The sequence below is a fragment of the Mustela nigripes genome, chromosome 6, assembly GCF_022355385.1.
Source record: "Mustela nigripes isolate SB6536 chromosome 6, MUSNIG.SB6536, whole genome shotgun sequence".
Lineage (NCBI taxonomy): Eukaryota > Metazoa > Chordata > Mammalia > Carnivora > Mustelidae > Mustela > Mustela nigripes.
The window spans coordinates 10943481-10970748 of NC_081562.1; the positions used below are offsets into that span (position 1 = coordinate 10943481).

General features: G+C 53.0%; 1 protein-coding gene across 5 annotated transcripts; it reads left to right on the forward strand.

The window, feature by feature from the left end:
- The first annotated feature begins 2724 nt into the window (after positions 1-2724).
- On the forward strand, positions 2725-20902 carry IFT27 (intraflagellar transport 27). Of its 5 annotated transcripts, none has more exons than XM_059402097.1 (8): positions 2725-2811; positions 3119-3217; positions 9563-9642; positions 10012-10071; positions 11132-11191; positions 13121-13238; positions 14188-14297; positions 20654-20902. In XM_059402097.1, the coding sequence occupies exons 2-8, from the start codon at positions 3184-3186 to the stop codon at positions 20750-20752; spliced, it is 561 nt and encodes a 186-aa protein (XP_059258080.1). In that variant the 5' UTR covers positions 2725-2811; positions 3119-3183; the 3' UTR covers positions 20753-20902. The 5 variants fall into 5 exon arrangements, with proteins under 5 accessions (XP_059258080.1, XP_059258079.1, XP_059258081.1 ...); XM_059402096.1 differs by having other exon boundaries at positions 2743-2841; XM_059402098.1 differs by lacking the exon at positions 2725-2811 and adding an exon at positions 2848-2938.
- Positions 20903-27268: the final 6366 nt, after the last annotated feature.

Genomic DNA, 27268 nt, shown 5'->3' on the forward strand with positions numbered 1-27268 from the left:
TGAGCATTTCCAACAAGTCACTGTGTGGGGCTGATGTTGCTGATCCGGGAACCGCCACAAAGAGTATTTTTTCCTTCATGCAACAAATCGTTTCCCACTCAACACTTACATACAAGCAGGCTCAGATCATCTGAGAGGGAATTTCACATAGAATCCAGATTCCTGCCTCCTCTAGAAAACAGGCCTGCAACCCTGGCCGGCGCTCCCGCACAGGCCCACGGTGTGACCGATCCGCCTGGGACTCTGTCACCATCACTTCGTAGCTCAGGGCTGGCCTAGGGGAGGCGCTCAAGGAAAGCTTATTAATGAAACTGGGAAGACCGCACCGGGAAACAGAAAAAGACAGCAGTCGCAAGAGCAGGACCTGAGGTCCATTCTAACTCCAGCACGCCAAGTGTGAGAGGCACAGGGGGGCAGGACAGGCTCCTTGTGTTCGATCCCTAATTCCACCCTTCACTAGCTTTGTGGCCCCGGACATTAGCCTTTTCGCCATCTGGGCCTCAATTTTACCATCTATCAAACAGGGATGATACAAGCCTCGCAGGGGTTATTGTGACTATCACACATGAACATGACTAAATTAATTTAGTCCACAGCTTGGAATGAGGCCGACATTCAGTATGTACTCAAAAAAGGCCAGCTCTAGCCACGACAGCTGCTCAGGGAGGGGTCAGACAAGAATTTCTCAAGGGCCCTCATGGCTCCAAAACTCCCTGACCCCTTTAAATCCAGCGACAGTCAGGCAGCTGTCATTAGTCGTCAAGAATCTATAGAAGGGGGGCTCCTGGGTGGCTCAGTGGGTTAAAGCCTCTGCCTTCAGCTCAGGTCATGATCCCAGGGTCCTGGGATCGAGCCCCGCATCGGGCTCTCTGCTCAGCGGGGAGCCTGCTTCCTGCTCCCTCTCTCTCTCTGCCTGCCTCTCTGCCGACTTGTGATCTCTCTCTGTCAAATAAATAAATAAAATCTCTAAAAAAAAAAAAAAAGAATCTATAGAAGGCCCTTGGGATTGTGGAGTAAGCAGGGTAGAATTCACTATACACAGTTTAGCACCTTGCTGGAAAAATCTAAAATGCTCTCACAATGCTACCAGCCCAAATCACAGAGTGGCATCAATGAGAGGGAGAGTGGATGTGGTACAGAGGACTACAGCCTATGAGGGAGGCACCATTACCCCCTTGGAGGAAATGAGAGCTCCAGAAGGCTCCCCTGAGATGTATCTTCATGTCTAGGCTCCATGCATCTGCCTCAGGAGGGTGACTCACTCAAGGTCCTCTAAGGGGGTTAACAGGGTGACAAGGGGCAGGACAGCCTGGAGGGGGAAGCAGAAAGACCAGGCAGAGACCTTCTGACTCACCCGGGCCCGAGGTACCTGAAAAAGCTGTGCACGATGTCTTCAAAAAGAGCAGGTAAAAGGAACCAAGGAGAGACAGAAGGGCCTCAATGATAATCCCAGGAATGATTCCTAAGGAAAGAAAATTCCAGGCAACTTGCATTGTTTCTCTCGATTAGGGACTGAAAATTTCATAGCAATTTGTGAGTGTGCATGTGTTCACCGCCCTGCATGTGGCTGGGAGAAGTGCCTGGTGACAGAGAGGTTCCTGATGGGAATCCTGGGCACAGGCAGCTGTGCCCCGGGGGCGGGGTCTCTTCCCTCTCAGCGCCAGCCACCCTGGGCCTGGGATGGGGGCGGGGTGCTTGACAGCAGGTGTGCCCTTGGGGTCACACCTGGCCATGATGTCATCACCGGGATGGTGATAAGCCGAATCTGTCCATATAAATTTCTTCTCGTTCATCCATTCGACAATCACTGTTGAGCCCCTACTGTGCACGAGGCCCCTACATCCTTCCTCTCCTGTGCGCCTCAGGACAACTCCAGAGGCGGGTTCTGCTGGCCCATCTTCAAAGATGAGCTAAGAAGCTCGGGGTGAAGCAAGGCGCCAGGCCAGGAAGACTGCAGGGATTTCAGCCTGGTCTCCTGACCGACCGCCCAGCAACAGGGGCTTTGGGGGGCGGGGAGGTGCAGTCAGCGGAGATGGGCTTAAGCCTCTCTGAGGGACCCGCAAGGTTCTGGAGGCCCGCTTTCACTCAGGAGGGGGTCACACGTTCTCTACTGTACCGGGGAGAAAGTGGGTTCAGCGGAAGGTAGGACTTCACGTTCCTGAGAGCAACCCTCGCCCCCGGGGCAAAGTTTACTTGCTCTCCTTCTCGTTCACAGACATCCCTATAAACACGTTCATATTTTAAAGATTTTACAGCGCATAATATCGTTGGGCTTTAAATACCGGATTTCCCTGCGGGATGTGGGGCAAGAACCGGATTTCCTGATGCACCACACAGCCTTGCTCCCTGGTGCCCGCGACCTGGAGCCCCAAAAAACTCTGAAGTCTGACCGGCTCACAGTTGTGCTTCTGCAGCTGGTGCCTCGTTACTGCGCAAGCGCCGCTACAAACTCCCGCGCGCCGGACCCGCCCCTCATGGGCTAACTCACTTCCGGAAGGGCGGGGGGGAGCGGCGAATCCCCCTTCCTCCCGCAGATGGTCCAAGCCAACCTCTGGCCAATCAGAAAGCTTCTCTTATCACCGCCTCTGGCTACGGAGATTGGAGCTTCCTTTCCGCAAACTTTCCGGCGGCGCGGGGGTGGGAGTAGCAGTGATTGACATCTCCCGTAACCATTCGTCAAGCGGGATGAGTTTGAAGCACAAATAGCCCTAAAGACTTGTCCGTGGAGGGAGGGCTGTTAGCCCCGCCCCCTCCCCCCACTGGCCTCCGAGAGCCTTCGGGGCGGGAGCTTTGGGTGGCAGCCTATCGCGGGTCAGTGGGGAGAAGGAGGTGGCGGGGCAGGTGGGTGAGAGGGAGTGCCTCTGGCTCCGTGTTGGGGCTGCAGGCTTGCTGGGTCTCACTTTTCGATCGCCGCTGCCGACTCTGGGCTGGGAATGGGGTCCGCGTCGCCTCGCTCGCGCCTCCGAGGCCGCCCTCTGAGGCCTCGAGCTGAGCCCCCTCTGGCCCTCCTCCGCGCCCCCGCCCCAGTCCTCGCGCCCGGTAGCCGCCCCCAGCCCAGCGGGTCCGTACAGCGGCCACAGGCCCCTTGAGCGTCTCCTCTCTCCACTTCCCTTCCCAGGCAAGTCCCCCAACGCCTCTAGCAGCCGCTCTTCCCTCTCTCGTCCGCGGAGGTAGTTGGTTACCATGGTGAAGCTGGCGGCCAAATGCATCCTGGCAGGTGAGTTTGAAATTTACAGTCTCCGGAGTCCAGAGACTTCCTAAGATATGAGAGGTTTAGTTCTAAATCGCCTACCCTCTTTCCCTTTTTTGTGTCTTCCAAAGGCGAATTAATGGAATGACTGATAGAGTAGATTCCGTTAGGGTGGGAGAGTTACCTTCCAGAGCGCATCTGTAGCTCCAGCGGACCTGCCCATTCCCGGTCCTGCTCCGAGACCACCTTCACCAGTTTTCGAGCTGTGTTCAGGACGAGCAGACCCGTTCTAAAAATAAAATAAAATAAAATTTTTTAAAAAGTCAGGCTAAACACACCGTAAGTGTTTCATCTAAACCGTGTGCTGTATCCCAGAGTCAGGGATCAGTGACTTTGGAGGTCTTTACATGTGGGATTTTTTTTTTCCCCCCTGAGCCCACCCCCTCTGATAACAGGGATTGGAGACAATAATGTGCAGTTGACCAGAGTTTGCAACAGACCCATGTGTGTCGTGTTTAAGAGCCAGAGCTACTTGGCTAACCCAGTCTCAAGGGGACATGAATGTTGAATCCCCCAAATCTTCGTTTTGTTGACTTCTGTATCTCAAGCATCCTGAATATCTGGAATCCAAGAGGTACTCAGTAGCCATGTGTGGAATGAATGACCGTGTGGCATTCACATTTGTGGTGTTTCCTTTATGTGTCTGCACCTTTAGGAAGATAGTCGCCTGGATTTTGATCTGGGGCCTCTGAACACAGGTGTAGTTTTAGCGCAGGGCAGGCACGGGTACTTCATTCAGTCCCCTTCCTGTAGCACACAAGTAGGTGCTGTATTGTTCTCTTACTGAGGCACTGAAGGGTCTCTTGCCCAAGGTTACCCCCTGCCCCCCAGCGAAGGAAAGTCATAGGCAGGATTTCAGCCCCCAGACCTGCCCAACTCCAAAACTCTTCACTTGTGTTAGCTTTGAACTCCGTGATCTCGCCAGGGTTCCCTGACGGGCTCAGGAAAGAAATGGTCAGAAACCATATAGAGGGAGAAGAGATGCCTGTTTGAATTCCTCTCTTCCAGACTGAAACTGATGACATTTTTAAGGGCTTTTTTAATTTGAAAATAAAACAGTCATACAGAAAGATGACTGACCATAGTAACTCAGATCATACTAGAGAGAAAGAAAAAAAAAAAAAAATCCATGCTTCTCAAAAGAGGTAGTTTTTTTCTAGTTTCCAGAAACGCCAGGGGAGGCAGTGTTGTGTAACAGAAGTAATTCTGGCTGTTCCTATGTCATCTGGGACCAGCAACTCCCCTGCAGTTTCCTTGCAGATACCGTGAAAACGTTTTTATTTTCCTCCATGGGCTTCTCTAACTGTTCTCTTCTTTCATCATTCAACTTCCATCATGGGACTAACGTACTGAGCACCTTCTGTGCGCCAGCACTGTATAAGGACCCTCAACCCAGGAATCTCAGTGAATCCTCACAAGAACCCTGTGGGATCGGTATTGCTGTCATCCTCGTTTACAGATGGGCACCTGAGGCCCAGAGACGTTAAGACATTTGCCCTGGGTTGCACAGCTGGATCTGGCAGAGCTGGCACCCAGACCCTGGTGATCTGATTTCCAGGGCTTTGTTTTCAGCCCCCAGCGCTACTGTCCCCAAGCCTCCATTCTAGACTCTTTGTCTCTCTTTACATCCACTCCCCCAGGCACTTTTTCCCCTGATTGCGGCCACCGCCTGAGTAAGTGACTTGTGAACTCCAGTCTAGTCCTTAACTGCAGCCTCCTTTCAGGGCCTCAAGGGCATTTCCTCATGGAAGTTTCCAGAAACCAAAAAGACCTCAGCACAATGAATCAGGTCCCCCCCACCCCCCCGCCCACCACCATCACCAAATTCTCATTCTCCACACCACCCCCACTGCCTACAACCCCCCCTCACTGGTTTTATTTTTCCTTTCCCTTCCCAGGCCTACTGTTTAAATTGAGTTTATCTGTCTTTTTTTCTCTCCTATAACTTAATCATGGAGGGACTTGATGTTCAACTTAAGTGTTCATTCATTCAACAGATCTTTATTGAGCACCTGCTGTGTGTAAGTCACTGTGCAAGGTAATAACGGAATACAGGGTGGAACCAGACCAGACCCTACACTCGTGGCAGTGCTGAGATGGGCAGAATAATTTATAATTCAACAAACATGAACAGAATGCCCTTTGTGCGCCAGACACCAGAGAAATACCTCAAGGCACTGCTGCTAATTGTTCTGGCCCAGCTGAGGAGATGAGGAGGGATTACACCCTTGACATTCATCTGTTGTAAATAAAGCAGTGATTTATTTCTATATTTATATATTTAAAAATCACTTAAATATAACTTCATATACGTCAGGCGCTGCACACATCAGCTCATTAAATCCTCCCACCAATTCCATGAGATAGGTGCTGTGATTCCCATTTTGCGGAAGTGGCCACTGAGGCTCAGAGAGAGATCACTGACCCAAGATCACATAGAAGATAAGTGAGGGGGCTGGAGTCTGTGCCCTAAGCACTACAATTGACTGCCCCTTGATGGAAGCGGGGACGGGGCCTCTGATATCAAGTCTCATGCTACCAGCCGTGAGCCTCCCTTCCAAGAGGGAAGAAGGGCAGGGAGCCTTGCCGGGCAGAGAATTTGGACTTGGGTGGGGAGATGTAGAAGGAAGTTACCTTTGAGTGATTCTCAGCCAGAGAGTAGGAGTGTAGGGCCCAGATTCAGTGTAAAGGGCAATTGGAGAGCAGATTGGATGTGGATTCGGGCTTGATGGCAGAGAGGGGTACAGTGATGCTGTCCTGGAAACGTCCATCTGTTGGTGCCAACGGGGTAGGTAGAACGAAGAAAAATAAAAAGCAGAGAGGGGCAGCAGGTGGGGAGCGCGTCAGGCAAGACCCGCTCAAGAAAACAAAACACATTGGGTATTTTCTTATACAGAATTGGTTCAACAGGGGTTGGAGAAACGGAAAAGCAGGAAGAGAACCTTGAGGTGACACAGAAGTGGTAGGTAGAAGTTGGGGTGTCAGAAGCTTGAGGAGGAACCCCACAGAGCTGGGATCCAGATTCCCGAGGAGGGGGCGCGGCTCTGCTGGGGTGGGACCTCAAGAATTCAGTCACCTGCCATGTGGTGCCACAGATCACTGGGCCTCAGTCCCTACCCCTTGGGAGGGAGCTGAGCCCCGTGTTCAGGCAAGACGCACCCAAACCCATTCCGGACCATCCTGAGGGTCTGGGTTTGGAGGCCACTCTTGGTATGACTGCTACAGAAGTCGGGGTCTGGGCAAAAAAGCAGAACCTACAGTAGGTAACTGCACCCGTGAGATTTCACGCAGGGTGTTCATCACACAGGTTCTGGAGGCCTGGAAGGATGAAGGGACATCAGAAACCCAGGAGTGCCCTGGGTAGCCAATAGGCAGATCTCTGAGAAGGGGACACTACCCCCCCCAGCCCCGATCCTGGCATCTCTGAGGAGGAATAATAAGGCTGGTCTGGGAGTACCAAAAAAAAAAAACAAAACAAAACTGGAGAGACATTACTACCTGCTGCTGGGTGAAGGCCATTGCCAAGGTACTCCTAAGAGACACAGCAGGCAGGTGGGAAAGGAGTAAGCCCATCCCCCCTCTCCCAGCTGCCAGTCTCTCTAGAACTCACATTGGCAGAGCCGAACAGGAAGCCCCTGGCAAAGGAGACACATGTTTGCAAAGGCCCCGCTCCCGCATCACAAGGCAGGGCTCAGAGCTCAGGCTGAGGTAACTAGTGCAGTGTCAGCAGTGATGACAAAGGCCATGCGGGCTCGAGACCCAACAAAGGACATCAGGAGCCAGGAGCAGAGCGCGGGGTGTGGGAGATGCGGTCAGAGGTGACTGCGTACAGCTGGGAGCCATGGGCAAGTGGTGACGTGAGCAGTACCAGAGAGCTGGGTGAGCAAGACCACTTGGGACCTGGGGGTGCGACACGAGCCAGGCTGTCGACAGATTGGGTGGAGGCCCAGCGTTCTCGTGGAAGCTTCCACAGGTTATTAGAGATACAGACAGAGCGTGGGAGAGGGATCCTGACCCGATGACTTGGGGAAAGAGTCAACAGGACAGAGCCACTGGGAGCAGAGGGCCAAGGACAGACCTACAGGAGTGGCCACATTTCAGGAGCAGGAAGTGGAAGAATAAGACCCGTGCAAGGACCCTGGGGCCACAGGGCCAGAGGACTCAGGAAAGAGGGGGCTGCTTCGGGCTGAGTCATCCTTCAGAGACATCAGGGAGCGTGAGAACTGAGGAAGAAGCCATTGGACTTGGCAATTAAGAGGTCACAGGTGACCTTGCATGGGGCCTTTGCAGGTGTCACCGTCTTTGTCCATCAGGGCCCCTCCCTGCCATCACCCCGGGCTCTCCCGGGCCCTGGGGAAGTCATCCTTGCTGATGAAACTGCTCATTTGTTTCTTTGCTCGATGCGCCCTCAGACACTTTGATTCTCAGCTTGTGCTTTTTGCCTTTGCACTTGTCATCGTGTTGCTCTGCAAACATGTTTATCAGTTATTCCCTTCCCTGTGCTGGATCCCTCCTCAGCCGGCACATGAGGCTTTCCATAAGTGTGGGTGACTCTGACTGACAGTCGGAAGAAAGATTCATGAAATTAACTAGAACAAATAAATCTGTGGGGAATTTCACGAGCGAGAAGAGCCAATTTCTAACTGGATTCAGAAGCAAAATTGGAGTCAGGAGCGTGGATGCAGTCAAAGCACAAGAAGGAAAGCGATACGCTCTGTTTGTTCAGAGATGGATGGGTACCCCGCCACAGTCTAGTCCGCGGGCGCCCCTGATGGCAGGCAAGGCCTCGGTGATGGGGGCCTATCGGGGCAATGTTAGAAATGGGTCAGGAGTGTCCCCGAGCTCTAGGAGAGGAGTGGGGTCTGCTGGGGAGAGTGAGATGCTAGAATTCTGGGCCAGTTACCCAGCTTTCTCTGAGCTTCGGACCCTTCCTCTGCCCAGTGAGGTTGATGCTGGCGACGGTACGGGGTGGGGGCTGGGAAGGAGGGAATCGTGGGAATGATTCCCTTCTAAGTCACGGTGGTAAACAGAAAAAAGCAAGACTGAGCAGCTCACTCAATGCTGGAGGAGTTCACGGGAAACGAAATGCCACAAGTAGTCAAGTAATTGTCTCACAAGAGAAAATTATAGGTGGGAAGAGTCAAAACTGAAAAGTGAACAGAGCAGCGGGCTGCGGAGAAGTCAAGTGAAGAGGCGCGTGGGATCCGACTGTAAACAGTGAAGGTGCAGAGGGAGGGGTCACACGTAGGATAGAGTCAGAGGCCCGAGAGTGCAGAGGCCCGAGAGTGCTGGGACTCAGGGCACGAGAGAGCAGAAAACAGGTGTTCAGGAGGAGCGTCAGTGCCAGACTCACGGCCCCAGGCCCCATGCCCCTGAAGATCTTGCAGATGAGAAAAGTGTGGAGTCCCAGGAGGCTGAGCAGAGCCACGCATGGGGGCAGGGGGATGGGGGGGCGATGTACACAGTGGGATTAAGGAGGGGCGTGGAGAGCCTTCAGCATCCTTGGGGGCAGGGAAGAACCTCCAGATTAAATATCTCCGGACAGTCTTGCAGAAGGTCCAGATCTCAGACTGAACCTATGCCATACACCTTCAGTTTGGAGATACCAATATACGGGGCTGTGGACTCATAAAGGAAGGGCAGGGAGAGAAACCCCAGAGCATATAAGGCGAGCCTAGAGGAAACAGTGGCCGTTGAGGACAGACATGGCAAAGCCCCTGGGAAGATGGGTCCGCAGTGGTCTCCAGCACGGGGAGGCAGGGGACAGAATGTATCACTTGCAAATGGATTTCAGGTTGATAAATTTAGCACCTGATCCCTTGCTTCCTGTAAATACAGATACCCTCCCAACCTCTACCCCCCTGTCCTAAAAGAAGCGTGCAGGGACCCACGGATGGAAGTTCTAAGCTCGAATTAGTTCCATAAGACTGAGCGGGTCACACACCCCTTTACCTTATAAGACTTCAAAGTAAATTCAAGTTTGAAAGTGAGAGTTTTCCCCCATGGGGTGTGTTCGGGGGCAGATGTTAGTTCTGTTTCTAGTGCTCGAAAGCGCCCCCCGCCCAAGCTCTGTTACCTTCTGGGTCAATTCTTTCGGATGAAAGGATTACCCTTGAAGAAACGCGACTGGGCTTTGAAGATCGCTCTCCTGGGCCCGTGGCCCTGCCAGCCACCTCACAAGTCCCCAGGAGAATCAACTACATTTTCTCTGAAAAGCCATTGAAGTTTCTGGTTTCTAACTAGCATTCTGGAGTGAGAGCTTCTGTGGTCAGATCGGGACGGCAGTGATGGTTTTCTTCTCCAACCTCACAGGAGATCCAGCAGTGGGCAAGACCGCCCTGGCACAGAGCTTCCGCAGCGACGGGGCCCATTTCCAGAAGAACTACACCCTGGTGAGATGTGGGAGTTGGGGGCTGGTCGAGGCTTAAAGAGAAACGGTTGTCCCCTAACCCTGAAGGAGTGACTTTCCAGAATTTTTTAAGAAGCCCTGAGAGGTTTGATGAGAAGCTCTTTGAATGGCCACAAGCCACAGGGCACGAGGCTGTCCATGGAACAGACCAGCAGGTGGTCGGCCTGGTTCTCATGTGTTGCTCCTTGTGGGTGGGGACTTGGACGAGGCTGGTTGGTCCTGTCTGACTTCTGCACCAACAACCAATCCAGAACATAGTACTTGTGCCTTCTGGGTATTGGGTGTTCATCGTGTCCTGTGACATGCCTCTTGGGACCCTCTGATGCACATATTCTCGGTTCTCCCCCCACAGACAACAGGGGTGGACTTGGTGGTGAAGACAGTGCCAGTCCCTGACACGGGGGACAGTGTGGTAAGTGGTGCCCTTGACCCCAGAAAGGTCAGTGCTCCTCCAGCTGGGCTCAGAGTCTCTGGGGCCCATGTCATCTTCCCTAAGAGGGACACAGTGTCAGAACTTGGCCGAGGCTTGTCTGAGCACTTGGGAAACGTCACTGACCCAGGCCAAAGAAGGGAGTGTAAGAAGACAGGGATAGGGGCCCTGCACTCATAGAAGTGGTGTAGTACCAGGGTTCTTAACCGAGGTCCCTTCTTTGGAATCCGTAACTCTGGAAATTGAACTGCAAAGGCATCACGTGTGTAGTACTATCCTGGAGAGAAGACGGATGAATCACCACCTTCCTAAAGAGGTCCATGAGGAAACACAGCTTGAAGTACCCCCAGTGCAGGGAGAAGGGCTAACATGAGTGCAGATAAGCGGCGCTCAACACAGAGTACAGCCCTGACCTTCAGAGCGCAGGTGCTGGGGTCAGAAGCCAGCCAGGGCATCCAGTGCCCCGGGGGAGCCGAAGGGGAGACTTCCCGGAGCAGCAGCAGCAGGGAGGGGCCCTCGCATGGGCTGGCCGAGGTTGCATCGAGGGGCAGGAAGAGTCACCCTGCACCCTCTGTCCGAATCCCACCGCTCTCATCAGGGAAGGATGGCAGGCTGTCCTATTTCAAACACCTTCTCCAGGCCTACTCTGTGACCTGCTTTAAAAAGAATTGTTTTAAGATTTAAAAATCAATTTGGTTAACAAAGTGCAGAATGACCTTTTGGAAACCAGAGCACTTGTCAGCCTGTTTAGCATTCTGTTCTGCCAGGTGGGAAGTCAGCTTGTTCCTGGTATTTCTGCACTCGGGGTTAGGAGAGGTGAGCTGTTGCACAGAAAGTGCTAGTTGGTGTGGAAGACCATTGCGCTGCCCATCTCGGGCTCTCCAGATCGTTCCTTTCCCCCATCGTCGTCACCGAGCCTGTGGGAATGGGTGCATCTCACCATGAAGCCGGGTCTGCAGGGAGCGGAGGGTCACCTCGGGGACTTGTGGCCAGCCATTTGCCTACATGTAGATTTTCTGGGGACCTGCCTTTCTGGTTCTAGGAACTCTTCATTTTTGACTCTGCCGGCAAGGAGCTGTTTTCCGAAATGCTGGATAAACTGGCAAGTAGCGTGCGATCTTTTCCTTAACCACCACCACCGTCCACACAAACTTGCCCCCTTCCCTGCTCTCCCAGAAGCTACCACGGCAGAATTCTTCCAGGAGCAGTCCTCCCAGCCTTGGGATGCACAGCCCCTTGGCCAGGAGGACTGGCACATGCGTGTTGAGTCCCTCTTCCCCCAGCTCTGGAATGGCCAGGTTCCAAATGCTCCCAAGCTGTGTGACTCAGTCCCCGCAGCGCTCTGGGCCCCCCTCCTTTGGCCAGCTCCCTCCTGAAGGTGATGGTGCTGAGCATTCCGCACTCCCCAGCCTCGCAGGACAGAAGCAAACATTTTCTTCCCCTCTAGGGGGCACCCTGGAGGCCCCGTAGCAAGGCTCACCTTCCCTGCCCACCTCTGGGGTCCAGCCTGGGGTCCACTCTGGGACCTGCACCTGCTGCCCCCCCAACCCCTGGGGGGTCCTCCTCTGGCCCACCCAGCCATCCTCGCAGGGTCCAGCTCCCTGTACCTGTCAAGGTAACAGTTCCGCTAATCTGGGCCAGTGAGCTAATTAGAAGTTTTGAGCTCTCCAGAGCCCTCCCCTGCCTTTCCAAGAACAGCTACACTTTAATAGAAACTGTTTTCTGCCCCTTTTTTGTTGTCTAAGGGAAACAGATCTAATGACAGTCATTTCTCATGGGCTGGCTTCACGCATCCATCTGTGATGCCTACCACGTGCGTGCTGTGTGCACGGCCTCTCAGTGGGTGCTGCCCTATTGGGCAGAAGGGAGGAAGTGTCTGGACAAGCCAGAGGGGCACCGGTCAGCCCACAGCCTGCCTCCAGCTAGCCCTGACACAGGGCTCCCCAGCTTGATCCCAAGCCTATCCTGGGTCCCCTCACTGAGGCCTAGAGGAAGGAGGTGTTCCCTGCATGCACAAAGGCGAGGTCACTGTGGTTCTAGCAAAATTTCTTGAGTTAGTCCGCAGCGTGAAGTTGGTGGGGGGGGTGTTCATCAGTTCCGTTAAAGCGACAGCATAGCCTTGGGGTACAGTAAACCCTCCAGAGCCAATGCTGGACCAGCCGTCCAAGGACAACTTGAGGGAAGAGGATTCCTCCCCACACGCTGGGAGGTTACTGACACACCAGAAATAAACCAGGCTGTAATTGTGCAGGATAGGGGTCCTCAGAGACAGGGGCCTGTGTAGAGCCTCGTACACCAGGACGACGAGCATCACAGCCTCCGAGCAAGGCCGTCCTGTGGCCTTGTGCAAGGCCGCAGGATGTCCCAGGCCACAGCCCCTGAGAGCATAGGCCTGCTTCTTAATTGGGACAGCAAGCCCTGTCCACTTGTCGGTCTGGTTTGGATTAGGGCTGATGTACTGCAGGAGAAGCAGAAAGTGCTCTTCGCATTTTGAAAAGCCAGCCCTTATTAAGAAGATGCCAGCAAACAAGCTTCCAGAGGCTGGCTAGTGGAAGAAGGATGCTCTTTTAGGCCTGCAAAGCAGAAAAACATAATAACTGACATAACAGTGGGCCCTTGAGAGGAATGAGACAGAGAATGAATGGATGAAACCAGCAACAGGCCAGAGCATTTCTGGGTCGGAAAAAAGCCTCAGTCCTACCCTAGTCTTTAAAGCATGTCTGATCTGAGCAAGTCAGTTACCCTCCCCGAGCTCAGTAGGGATCTTGAGACCAGCCTTGCAAAGTTGGGAGGTTTTTCAACCACGCACAGAACGTGCCCAGAACGGCAGCCTGGCACAGGGGTGAGCCCCGGCCCTCCCCTTCAGCCCAGCCCTCCCATTGGTACCTGTGCGTGGGCTCAGGTGTCTGACTCCCATCCCCGTTGTGGTTTTTCATCTCCACCCACCACCGCTGCCGACCCCTCTGGGCTTCCCTGGGAAGTCCCACCTAGGAATCCTTACTGACATGCTCATCCTGTCCCTCTGGCACAGTGGGAGAGTCCCAACGTCCTGTGTCTCGTCTATGACGTGACCAACGAGCAGTCCTTCATCAACTGCAGCAAATGGCTGGAGAAGGCTCGGTCACAGATTCCAGGCACCTTCCTCCCAGGTAGGAGCTGCCATCAGCTGTGGGACTTCCAGCCGCAGCTGTCCCTCGAGTTCACGAGTTCAAGGTCATTGCAGAGGTGCCTCAGGCTAGAAAAGAGGGTGTGGTGCCCCTGGCTTAGAGTGTGGTGGTCTTCATGGTAACGGCAGCACTGCCTCTTAGCTGCCCCGGAAACCTCAGCGAGTTACCACACACACCTCTGTGAGTCTGTAAAATGGGCATGAAGACGCCCCTTGCCCCCCGCAGAGTCATGGAGAGGAGACTCAAGGACAATACGGAGAAGGTGCTGTGATATGAATGAGTTCTTATTTCTGAAAGCCAGCCCCGGGGATGAATTCCTCATTTTCTCCTATATGTGGGGCACAAGTAAACATTCAAGTCCTATTGTCACTTCTGAATGCTTTAAATCAGTTTATTTTTCATCCCTATGTGAGATCAACAAATTCCCCTCATTAGAGACCAGGGAAAGCGATCTCCAGAGACGGGCTCAGAAATTAGCTGCAGCTGATGCAGCTGGGAACAGCTCTAAATTGCCTCCGAGTCCCTGGCTCTGAGCCCAGTCCTTAGATTAGTATTAATGACCATTTTTAACGTCTGCTCCATGCGCTCGGAATTATCGCAAATGCTCGCATAAATTTGGCCCTCGCCTTGCAGCCTGAAGGAGACAGGGCAGACAGATCGGCGTGAAGTCTGGAAAAGGGGCCGAGAGAAAGCTGGGTGTGAAAAGCAAAGCCCAGTGGCTTTCCCGAGGCAGGGGTGGGGAGGGCGGGTGTGCAGCCTGGGAGCCTCTCTCCCCCTCCGCCTTCCCTGGTGCTCAGCACCGGGAATCAGTTGGCCTCTCCTCGACAATGTTTTAGACCCCTCAGAATTAGTATGCTTGCCCTCTGATCTCCCCAGCAGCCCTCCGGGCTGCCACAGTTAAACCAGTTAAATGGTTGTTTCTTTTGAGCAGGTGTGTTAGTGGGGAACAAGACAGACCTGGCCAGCAGACGAGTGGTGGATTCGGCTCAGGCCCGGGCATGGGCCCTGGGCCAAGGCCTGGAATGTTTCGAAACATCCGTGGTAAGTAGCCCCGCTCGCCCCGGAGCCGAGTCTGGAGTGGGCCTCTGCTGGAGGTGGTCTTTCATGTGATCTTACGGCCTCGAACCCCACCATAGGCAGAGTCTCCTCTGGAACTGACATGCACATTCCTGGTTCAAAACCTTTCTCGATACAGCAGAGTCACTCATGCACTTTCAGGAAAGCAGATGCGCCGGCCTGCGCCGACATAGTTGTATCTCAATTAATGAGAAATACAGGTGCATCGAGTTCGGGCGTAGCGACCCTTGGTGTCCACGTGAGATAGTGTGGGTTACAGTGTCCTTGGAGCATTATCTCACGGGCCCTCACAGTCAGTACCGTGACCTTGGGCGCTGGTCCCATAATCCCCATTTCCATGTTGAGAAGGTGGAAGTGACTTGTCCAGGGTCACGTGATTTGTGAAGAGTCGAGCCTGGGCTATGAGTGCTGGCTCCCTGTCCCAACTCCCCGCAGCACCGGCGTGACACCAGGCCACAAAGTACCCTCCTTAGAGTCCGCAGGAGCCCTTGAGAGAAAGGGGACAGCCAGCGGTTTTGCTACTGGCGCCATCTCACAGTTCTGGCTATCCAGCGCCTGAGAACGCCGTGCCTGTTTTTGAGACCTTTTAGGTCCCAGCCTCCCTGCAGCCAAGGCACAGGCATGGGACCCCGTCTGCACCAGTCAGACATGCTCCTATCAGACTTTCCAGAAGGGAGGAAAGTAACAACTCCCCCTGCAGGAGCAACCCAGAAGTATCCATTCTAGCCAGCAAGGGGCCAAGGTTCGTGGCTGCAGCGCCCCTCACCAGGGTTGATGGGGAGACTTGCAAAAGCCTGCGTGGCCAGAAACACCCATGGTTGTCACTCGGACCTCACTCCTGGCCTTCTGGCCCCCTGGCCTGAATCTTTGGCCTTCCAAAAGAGTCAGTGAGCTAGTTAAGAAACAGTCTAGATGTGGTTTTCTACTCACACTGCAGATACTTCCACTGTTACGTTTACAAAACTTGGCAAGTCTTGCTGTTCAGTTGCTGTGTGGATGTGAACTTTTTAAAATCCACCCCCCCACACCAAAGCGGTGTAGCTGCGTGCTTTCTTGGGAAAGTGTAGCAGGTAGAGGCCAACACTCTGTCCGCTGGGGGCGAGGCGGAGAACTTAGCCTGTTCGTCGAGCTGCCAATGCCTCAGCCTCCTCACCTGTAAAATGGGAATAAGAAAATCTATTCCTCGTTGAGTGATGAATGTGCGAATTCCGTCAGATGGTGAATAGGAAAACATCAGCACAAAGTCTGGTGCATAGGAAACGCTCAATAAATGTTTGCTTTTGAAGTATGCCCATTCCCCCTAGAAATCTAATTGATACTATTGTTACTTAAAAGTTTCAGATTCATAGATGATACAAAAATAGATGTCCCTCTTGCCTCTGGCCCTATGATCACAGATGCTAAACTAATGAATTTTGTATTAGCAGCTTTTACGGGATGGAGGGCGTCTCCCCTTGTAGACGGTGCCCCTTTGAGCCAAGCGAATGGTGTACTACCCGCATCAAGCCATATTTCACTACTCCCTCTGCCTCCATTCACGTTTGTGGGATTGCCTCCCCACCCCAGGATCCCACAGTCCCCAGAACTCTTGATGGAGCTCAAAAATTAACGCCCACTCCCAACTCATGAGTCATCACAGGCCACTGGGCTACGTGCTTCAACTCTGCGTGGGTGTTTGTTGCTGCGCCAGCAAAACGGGTGGGTATCAATTATGCCAGGGGAGGCCGTGGTTAAGCACTTGGTATTAACTGTGTAAGCTAACTAGTCCCCGGAGTTGACGCTAACAGAAGCACCACTGGCAGCTCGGGTAAGAAAGCTGTAATTAAAAAGGAAATAGAACCCGATGCCGCCTGAGACGCAGCCGAGCCTTGACACCTGGCGCCCGGCTCTGCCCTCCTGATGGCTGCGTGGCGGCCACCGTCCTGACGGTCCCCACGCGGTCGTCTGACCTTCTATCTCTCTACCCTTCATTCCATCCCCAGAACAGGCTCGTCTTAAAACTGGAACTTGGCTCCCTTCGATGCACCATCCCCCACGTCCCCCATCGCTCCTAGCACCCACCAGTCTGCTTTGTGTTTTTCTATGACCAAGGGTGTTTTTAGATCCCACATATAAGTGAAAAGATGCAGTATCTGTCTTTCTCTGTCTCGCTTGTTTCACCGAGCATAACGTCCTCAAGGGTCACCCACGTCATCACAAATAGCAGGATGCCCTCCTTTTCGAGGCTGAATACTATTCCATCATGGTCATTTGCATACCAACCGCAGGTTCTTTAATTCATCTGTTGATGGACACTCGGGTTGTTTCTGTGTCTTGGCTGTTTCAAGTAATGCTGCAGGGAACATGGGGGTGCAGGGGTCTCTTCAAAGTAGCAATTTCATTTGCTTTGGCTATGTACCCAGATGTGGAATTGCTCAATTGTATCCTAGATCTACTTTTAACATTTTGAGGCACCTCCCTATGGTTTTCCACAGCACCAGCTTGCATTCCCACCAACAGTGCACAAAAATTTCTTTTTCTCCATCTCTTCCCTGACACTTGTTATCTCTTGTTTCCAGGGTAATAGACATCCTAACAGGTGTGAGGTAGTCATCTCATTGTGATTTTGATTTGCATTTACCTGCGGATGCGTGGTGTCCGGCACCTTTTCATGGGCCTGGTGGCCGCTTGAATATCTTTTTGGGAAAAATGTCTATTTGCTCCTCAGTCCATTTTTTAAATCAGACTATCAGTGTTTTTGCCATAGAGTTCCCAGAGTTCCTTACATATTTTGGATATTAACCCCGTCTCAGATGTGTGGTTTGTAAATAGCCTTTTCATTTTGTGGGTGGTTTCATTCACTGTGCAGAAGCTTTTAGTTTGGTGTAGTCCCATTTATTGGGTTTTGCTTCTGTTGCTTGTGCTCTGCCGTTACAGCTGTAAAATCATTGCCAAGTTTCCTGCCCCAAGCTTTTTCCCAATGTTTTCTTCTAGGAGTTTTATGGCTTTAGGTCTCAAGTTCAAATCTTGAATCCATTCTGAGTTAATTTTTGTGAATAGTGTAAAATAGGGGTCCAGTTTCATTCTCGTGCCTGTGAGTATCTGGTTTTCCCAACATCGTTTATTAAAGAGGTTAGCTTTTCTCCAGAGTATTCTTGGCCCCCTTGTCAAATACTAGCTGTCCGTGTAGGCAGGGGTTTATTTCTAGGCTCTCAATTCTGTTCCATTGGGTTTTAGGTCTGTTTTTATGCCAGGACCACTCTGTTTCGATGCCTATGGCTGTTTAATATAGTTTGAAATCAGGATGTGTGACGCCTCCCACTTTGTTCTTTTTTCTCAGGATTGCTTTGGCTATTTGGGGTTTTTTATAGTTCCTCTTGGACTTGTTTTAAGATTTTATTTATTTATTTGAGAGAGAGAGCGAGCATAAGTGGGGGGGAGGCAACAGAAGACGGAGAGAGAGAATCCCAAGCAGACTCCACACTGAGCACAGAGACCAATGTGGAGGTTCGATCCCTAAGATCGTAACCTGGCCCGAAATCAGGAGTCAGGCATTTAACTGACTGAGCCACCCAGGCGCCGCCGCCCCCCCCCCCCCCGCCTTAGACTTTCTTACACCCTTTGAAACTTGACATTTTCAGACCAAAAAATGAAAAAAAAATTTTTTTTTTAAGCAAGTTCTAAAAAAAAGTTCATCTCTATAGGACAATATTAAACACAAATTCAAGAAGGATCTGAGGGGAGGGCTCTCCTCTTACAGCAGGGTGAGGGAAGGGAACTGACCTTTGTTGAGTGCCTACTGCGTGCTAGGCATCTGCACACATTATCTGCAGAAGCTTCTAGCCTCCCAACAAGACAGCCAGTGCTCTCCCTGTTCTACAGATGACGAAGAGACTCGAAAGCTTGTGTGGTTCTCCCTGGTTGCCCAGCCTTTGAGCGGCCGAACCAGGACTAGAATGCCAGTCTAAGCTTGAGAACCTTCTAGAAGGAGCTCTGGCCTCCCACAGAACCTACTTTGGGACTCTCAGAGGCAGAATTCTAGGCCAGATTGAGCACTAGTCAGAGAGTCTGATCAAAGGATCTTTTCATACAAAGCAAATGTACTCTCTAGTATGTCAGTGAGATTATGATTAGTCTTTAACAAATGGGTTCCTGTCATCGGCAAACCCTTGTAATGCATTCAGAAAATGGTGCCGTTGACATCTGCTACTTCAGGAGTGCTCCGTGGCATATAGAAAGGCTCAGCTCCACTGAATTTTTACTTTTCATATTGCATTCTCCCCAGATCTTGCTTTCGGGAACTTTCAAATTTATTTGGAAATCCTTGTGCATGTCCTACGCAATCCTCATCCTCTGTCTGCTCCTTACTTAACTATGCTTTCAACTGGGGTAACATTCTTTTTTTGGAAAGGGAGGAGGGAAGGGGCAGAGGAAGGAGGAGAGAGAATCTTAAGCAGGCTCCACGGACAAAGCAGAACCCAACATGGGGCTCCATCCCACAACGCTGAGATCACGACCTGAGTGGAAATCGAGAGTCAGATGCCCAACCGACTGAGCCACCCCGGCGCCCCCAGTGTAACATTTTACTATTGACGTTGGTGTTGCCTAGGGTTTATGTTTCGTACAGCCAAAGTTGCCTCGCGGATGTGATGAGTTTGTTCCCTTCTGTCTGACGGCTGGGGGGGTGGGCCTTGGGGGTCGCACACTTAGTACAGGTGCGCTTCTCGGCTACGTCCCCTGTTCCTCAATGGCACCCCCTCTTTTTCTGCTCTTGGCTAACTTGTCCCATTCCCATTTGGGAATTCCCTTGTGAGAAAGTCTAGGTAACGCTCTCTGTGCGAACCGGTTTCTGTTGCGTGTTTCCGTCTCCCCGGCTGTCAGGCGGAAAGGCTGTTCTCCAGTTGGGGAACTCAAATCCTAGGCTGGGCTCCGCACACCCCAGCAGCACCCCTGGGCCACAGACAAAGCGAGGGCACTGAGCTCGATGAGTTAAAAACATTCTGCCGTCTGGAAACCCTTCCCTGTCGTTGGGGATATCTCGTTGCCTCGTGGCAAGGCTGCGCTTTTGCCATCTGTCAAGAATGGTCTGGAGGTGGGTTCTTATGCGTGCATAGCTTGAGCCTCTGTCCTCAGAGTAGCGGATTCCTTCTTCTGCCAGCTTATTCTATAAGAAAAGAAGAAAAAAAGACACGCGTGCACACAGAGTGAGAGAACACTAGCTAAGCTGAGAAACTACGGTTTTCCTTCCTCTAGAGCTTGCCATGCTCACCTTGTGGGACTGGTTCTTCCCACCCTGTGGAGGTCATCTAGGGCCAGCTCCAGAACTTGTCTAATCGCTCAGAGAAGTGGAAGTCCTTCGGGCACCTTTGGTTACAAAATAGTCATCGCAGTTACGAAGACGCACAGTGCTGGGCACCTGAAAACTCTTCCCCACGTCCAGTCAGGGCTCGTTCCTGCCATGGGAAGTAGGGCCGGGCCTGCCCTTCCCACCCCCAGCCTGCTGCCTGCAGGAGAGGGAGCTCGGGCAGCTTGGCTGGGACCCGCCGCACTTCCTCTGGACTTGTCAGGTGTCTCAGGCTGGCGCCTGGGAGCACTGCACTGACGCACCCTCCCCGGCCCCTGGGCAGAACCCTCCCCACCAAGCTTCCCGCTCATGAGTGACCCCGCATCATCCCCTCCTTCAGCCTTGGTTCCTGGCCCTCGGCTCTTGTTGGGGCCCATCCCGCTCCTGCAGCCAGTCCCTGCGGAGGCCCCTTGGGGTAGCTCCAGGCTGGCTCTCCTGCTCGGCTGGCCGCTGGCTTAGGCCAGTGCTGCTCCACACAGCCGTCCACACAGCCAGCCCCGGCTGATCTTGAGGTTTCCCAGGCCTGGCTCCAGCACCGGCCTGAGCCCCTGAGCCTCGGGCTTTCTCTTGCAGCCTCCCGCTGAGCTCGAGGGGAGGGAGAGACACCCCAGGGGTCAGCGCCACAGTCTGCCCGTCCGGAGTGAGGCAGCAGAGAGAACTTGCCATTGTTATTTTGCCTGGCCCCTTGAGGGCCCCAGTCAAAACTAAGCGACAAGAGCCTCACTTTAGCATCCCGGCACATCTGGGGCGAGTGCAGCCGCAAGCACGGGCTCTGTGGAAGCATCCAGGTGCAGCCCCAGCCCCACCACTGAGGGCGTGAGGCTTTCGGCAAGTTAGGTAACCAGTCTGTGTCTTGGTTTCCTCCCTGTCACAAGGGCGCGCTAGTAGCCAGACTTGCTGTTCCGGGGGGACAAAGGAGGTGTGGCACCTGCCGCGAGGGGAGGGGGAGTCCTGAGCAGGTGGAAACACCACCAACTTCTCCACCTTGCCTCTGCAGAAGGAGACGGAGAACTACGAAGCCCCCTTCCACTGCCTGGCCAAGCAGTTCCACCACCTGTACCGGGAGAAGGTGGAGGTTTTCCACACGCTGGTGTGAGGGCCCCGGGGCGGGCCGTGCCTTTCGACAACTTGGCACCGCTGGGGATCCGGCAAGGACTCCGGCTCCTGGGGGAGAAGAGAAGCTGGACTTGCTTCAGCCACTTCTGATATATCCTGACAGCTTTAAATAAAGTGAAAAGATGTAAGAGCCACGGCTCCTTCCGTTCTTGGCTGGGGTGGCCCTGGTTCCGTCTTGCCCTTGGGCTGCCAGTTCTGGGCGGCGCTCAAAACCTTGGTGGCCCCGGCACCTGCGGGGGCTGGCACCCATCAGAGTGGGTGGTCCTGCCAGCCCCGAAGGGCCTGCACCCATGGCGTGGCCCACGGTGGGATGCTCGGCTCGGAACTGGGCCCACGGCTGCTCCTCCTAACAGATCCGGCTTTGCTGCCCGTTTTGCTGTCCAGATGCCGAGCTGCCTTGCGATGGCCATGGTCACCGACCAAACAGGGCCCTCTGTCGGCCCCCTTGGGGCCTCCTCCCGAGTAAGGTGCCCCGCCCTTCCCCGCTGCCGGGAACCCCGAGTGCCCAGGGAGCTGTGAACCAGGCCACTCTCCTTTGATGACCCGCCTCTCACAGCTGGGCGGGAGTCGTAATTCTTTGCACTAAGCTTGACTCTTTTCCATCCCGTGCCTGCTGCCAGATTAATCTTCCTAAAACCTCACTTTCCTCATTTCACTCCCCTGATTAAAGACCCACAGAGGTTCCTCGGTGCTTTTTACACCAGGGCCGTGGGCCACGGTCTGGCACGGAAGGCCCCCCTGTCACCGCCATGGGGGGGCCTCAGCTGCTTTCAGTCCTGGTGCCGCGGAGGGTTTCCCCCTTGCCCGCTGTCAGGTGCCACCCCTCCCAGTTCGTGGGAATGGTGGCCTTGGTGCAGAGCACCAACTTTGCAGGTAGACAGACCTGGATCTGTCCCAATGATCGTGATGGTCATGAAATTTACTCTGGGTGCTGTTAATGACCTGAACTAAGCACGTGACCTGTATTAGCTGACTCAGTCCTTACAATGTAGTCTTACCATCCCGCTTCTACAGACGGGGAACCGGAGTGAGAGAATCTGGTAGCTGAGCCAAGGGGTGACAGAGCCAGGATCGTGGACATCAGAGCCCGGCTCACAGCCACAGCCTCTTCGGCCTCCCTCCTCCTGCCCTTCCCCCTTACCCCCTGCTTGCCCTGGCCTGGAGCAGGTGGAGGTCTTTCCACCTTCAAAGGGTGCTGGCTGGGCCGCCCCTTGAGGTGACCATGAGGAGTAAACTAACAGGTGAAAGGCAGGGGTGGGGAGGGAGCACATGGTGTCCCCCCTTCAGGCCCCATCCAGCCCCTTCCTCTTCTGGCTGTTTCTCTGTGGGAGCTCACAGTAACAGCAGTCTTCCTGCTGAGTCACTCTTTCAGATGGTGGGCACCGAGGACCTACGGTGGGTCAGGCATTTCTCTAGGCGCCCACAATGCCAAGCTGCTGATCTCATGTCACGTGGTATGCAAGGGAAACCTACAAAAAACAACCAAGGAGCCATGGAGGGGGCATTTCCAGTTGCTCCAGAATTGGTCCCTGGGACCCACCACTACAGACAAAGATGCTAAGAGATCCCAAAAGGCTGGGGCCAGACACCTTCCCTAGGGCAGAATTGGCGCTGCTGCCAGGAACTAGCCCCGGGCCCCTCTGCTCCTGCCCTCCCCTGTTTATGTAAGAAAGATGAGTGGCAGAGAGGAGGGACTGTGGGTAGATGGGGCGTTGGTGAGTGGGTGCCTCTCCGGCTCCTGCCCCACTCCCCGAGAACCCTCCTGAGGCCGAGGGCAGTGCCAGCAAGAGGCTGGCGCCCCGCTCCCCTTCTGGATGCTCACCGCACTGCGGGAGCTTCGTGCCAGCTGCAGGCACAGGGTGGTGAGGGTGCCCTTGGGGGAGCCTGGCACACATGCCTGGGACTTGTGCCAGATCCAGGGGGATCTGGTGGGGAGAAGTTGGTGCCACCGGCAGGAAGAACAGGTCCCCCCCTCAGTTGTGCAGGACCCACATAGAGTGGAGTCAGTGGGCCCCCAGACAGATCCTGGGCAAAGGGAGCTGCTTCCCACCCGGAAAAGGTTGGGGCCTATTCTGCCTGCAGTGCTGCAGTGGGGGGATATGGCTGTCGCCTCCTGAGGAGATCTCAGCTACCAAGGAGACTCTGCCGCAAAATGACCAGACACCGATCTCCACGGAGAGGAGACGGCTGGTAGGTGGAAGCAGACCAGGAGAGGCGTGCAAGGGAACCGGAAGTAGCCCACCCCTGACCCCTCTGCTCCAAGGGGAAAGGAGAAGACGAAGCCCTTGCTCCTCATCCTGCCCCTTCGGTAGAGGAGCTCTGAACCAGGATCGGGTTTCGAACCCGCCTGGTCTGAGTCCTGATAAGCAAAAGTACCCACCATATGTGGGATTGTGCAGTCAGGAAGACCCAGTGGGAAGGGACTCAACGGAGCAGGACAGAATAAAGCAACTCAGGAAAGCAAGGTGGTCGAGATTCTCCAATAAACATACTACGAGTCAATAAGTGATCAAGATCATTGCAGACTGTGCTAAGTGCCACGCAGACATTGCTGGGGTCAGTGCCGGGGTGACTGGGTTGGGTGGGCAGGAAGGAGTCTAAGGAAAAGTGACATTTGAGCTAAGTCCCCCAGAGCCGTGGGACCCCGGGAGGGATGAGCTATCAGGCAGTGAGGACAGCAAATGCAAGGGCCCTGCGGTATGAACAAGCGCAGAGGATCCAGGAAGTTAAGGCCAGTGAGGCATAGTCTGGTGTGTGCTGGGAAGAGCAGAAGGAGGCAAAACAGAGGCCATATCAGAAGGAATGGCATTTTATTGCAAAGGCAACCAGAAGCCAGTGGGAAACAGTGTAGCTTTTATGAACTCCATGCCCCATACTATTTGGGGAATCTAGGAAGTGGTTATTAATGTCTTCCCTGGCCTGAAGACCCCATTCTCAGCGAGCAGATGTTTATGAAATGCACACCAGGCCTGCCGATATACTCGTTCGACATTTGCTGAACACCTACTATGTGCCAGTTCCTGTTCTGGGAATGGGGATTTATCAGTGAGTAAAACAAAAACCCCTCCACTCCCTCTAGCACAGTGAGAGAGAGAGGTCGGGTTAAGTGGGGAAAGTAACCATCTGGCAGATGGCGACAGAGCAGGAGAGTGCAGGGGACGGTGCTGGGGAAGGGGCGTGGGTCAGGAGACCTTCCCGAGATGGAGTTGGCATTTAGGTAAGATCTGAGAGAGCAGAGTGATTGGCACCCTCCAGTTTGTGGGGTGGCCCATCTCCCACTTTCTGTCCCTGGCATGCAGCCCTGGGACTCAAGATGAGCACAGCCCATTTGTACGGACTTGGTGGGGGTAGGGGTGGGCGTGTGGGGAAGGAATGCCACGCTGAGTGGGACCCTGTCTTAGAATCACCTACAATCCAGAGAGGAGAAAGCTGAGCAACACTTGACTTCTAAACCTCAGTGAAACCCAAAGAGCACCCCAGCCAGGGTCTCCCACCCGCCGTGGGAGGGCACAGGAGCCAGGTCTCCTCCCGCCCCTGCATCTCTTTTAGGACCGTGGGGGAAGGTTCTCACTGCCCTCCATGGCTTCCTTCCTTCTCTGAGGAGTAGCTTGGGGCCAGGGCCTGGCCTCTGCGTTTGCTCCCTGGTTGTGTGAAGCTGACTGTCCCTGCTGCTTGCTGACATGGCCGAGGTTCACCCACTAAGAGGGCAGGGAAGCACAGGCTAATGGGAGAGGGTGAGGACTCACGGGTGGGTAGAGTTCTGGAGCCAGTGTTCAGAAACAGAAGCATGATGTGACCATCAGGTACTTGCCCTGCTGAGTCCTTTGCTGGGGTCCCACGACGGAAGGGTTCCTTGTTCCGATGTGGATGGTGTGGGAGGAGCCCCCAGGCAGGTGGTCCCTAAATGCACTGGCTCACTGTGACACTTCTGCCCCGAAAGCCAGCTCTGCAGTTTCCCAGGCTAAGACAGGTGCTTCGGTCAGACCATCTTCTGCAAAGACTCACGGGCAGGAGGTAACCCACTGCAGTCGCTGTCTATGTAAAAATGCATTCATTTCGGTGCTTAAACATTGTGTTTTAAAAAAGAGATTAGGGCTGCCTGAGTGGCTCAGTGGGTTAAGTCACTGCCTTTGGCTCAGGTCATGATCCCAGGGTCCTGGGATCAAGCCCTGCATCGGGCTCTCTGCTCTGCAGGGAGCCTGCTTCCCCCTCCCCCTCTGCCTGCCTCTCTGCCTACTTGTGATCTCTCTCTCTCTCTCTCTCTCTGTCAAATAAATTAATTAAATCTTTAAAAAATAATAAAATAAAAATAAATAAATAAGAGATTATTGGGAAAATGTCCTGTCCCAAACTGGGGTGATAGTAACCGCAGATTCAATGGAGTCCTGGATGAAAAGAGTGTTTTTCTAACCTAGATCTGTGGGACAGGTTTTGCCCATCCTAGAGATGTAGAGAGAAGCCTTCGGTTTTGCCCTTGCCTGCCCCATTCCCCTGTCCGTGTCTGGGCAGGGCCGCCTCTATGCTGGAGAAAGCTGTGGTTGTGCTCTCGAGGAGCTCAGGTCTGGTGGGCAGGGAGGGTTTCCAGGAATCTTACAGGGAAATACCTGATGCTAACTGGGGAAGAGCATTCCAGACACTAAGAACAGCATATGCAAAGGCCCTGAGGCACGAAGCTAGGGCCCCTCTTGGAAACCATGCATGCAGGGTAAGGCAAGGAGTGAGGACCGTCCAGCAGGTGACAGCTGGGGAGGACAGACAAGATCATGGAGCTTGGAGATCAGGTGAGAGACATCACAGTACTCTGACTGAAAGCCAATGGGATGAGATAGAGCCCCGCCTTTGTCCATTTTCAACATTAGCAAAAACTTGGGAAACATATTTTCAGCCCAACTTAGAGTTGTCTATCTTTTCTCCTTTCTTCAGAGCACCAATTGATTTTTTTCTAATGGGTTATCCTTTATTTACTTTAGAGACAGAGAAAACAGAGAGAGAGTGACTTCTTTCGGTTGCAAATTGTTAGCGATAGAGCCCAGATTAAGAACTCAGGCTTGCCAGCCCTTGGTGGGTTTTATGATATTTATGTATACAATACCCGTTCACTCTTCCACTCTGCCAGTAAATCGAGCTGATAAATATGAAGCAGGTAACAGCAGAGCGCTTGTTTCCATCCTAAAAAGGCAAGAAGCCTGGGAAGGCTCATTAGAAAATATCAAAGGGGCAGTGTTCGAGTTCAAGTTCAAGTTCAAGTATGACGTAAGGTGGGGGGAACAGTGTGTTCTTGAGGAAGCCATGACTTAACTGGTTCTCAGGGCAGAGCACAGGGGCGGGATACCAGGGGGACTGGACAGGTTGGTTCCTGGAGGGCAGGGCCCACACCTGATATGCCTTGCAGTTTCTCTGGAAGAAGCTGGGGCGCAGTGTGGCAAAAGCACTGGTGTCACATCGGAAGAGTGGAACTAGAGCTGTGTCTGTGTGTCTATAGGCAAAGTGCTTGCCCTCTCTGATGCCCAGCTTCCCCATTCATCAAACGGTTATAACAGCATCAACCTCACCAATGACTCCGTGTAAATTATGGTATACCAAACCTCCTTTTGGAAGACATGACATATAGTAATGCTCAATGCATAGTAGGTGATTTCCACATTTTCTTTAGTTAACTATGCCTTTTTTAGAAGTGCAAATGTATGCTTATTGCAAGAACGAAAGTCAGAAATGACCAAAAAGTATGAAGAGGAAAACGGAAATTATTCATATGCCACCACCTGGAAATGGCCACCATTACCATTCCGGTGCGTGTACTTCCATCCTTTTTCTTTTGCGTATAAAATTCCGTGTATATTTTTAAACCAAAAAAAAAAAATCTGGTAATGCCATATATGCTATTTGGGATTTTTCTCTCCTCATGTAGCAATATCTTGCAGGCATCAAAAAATGCGGTTTTACACAATCGTTTTATTTCTTTTTAAATCATGAAACATTTTAAAACGTGCACAAAATTAGAATGGATACTCAGGAGCCCGTCGGCCAGGGTCAGAACGTGCATGATTTTGTCGGCATTGCCTCCCCCCATTCCCCTTTCCCTGACTGTTGTTAATAACAGTTTAAACCAAATATCAGCCCTCCTGTCATGTGTCTCTAAGCCAATCGCAAGGCCATTATCACACCTGATAAAATTAACAACCATTCCTTAGGAGCAGCGAATACCCAGTCAAGATTCAAATTTCTCCAATTAGCTCCAAAGGGTTCCTTTCTAGTTGGTTTATCCCATGGTCATTTTTAATGACCCCCTGCTGATGGGCTCCAGGTTTCCAAGTTGTCACTCACGAAAAGCACTGAGGGCAACATTATTTGTGGACCCCTGTCCAATTATTATTTCTAGGACAAATTCCTAGAAGGGGACTTTCCAGGTCAAAGCCTATGCACTTTATTAAGGCTTTTAATAGCATTTGACAAATTGTCCACCAGCGCAATCGTACCAATTTGCACTCCCACCAGC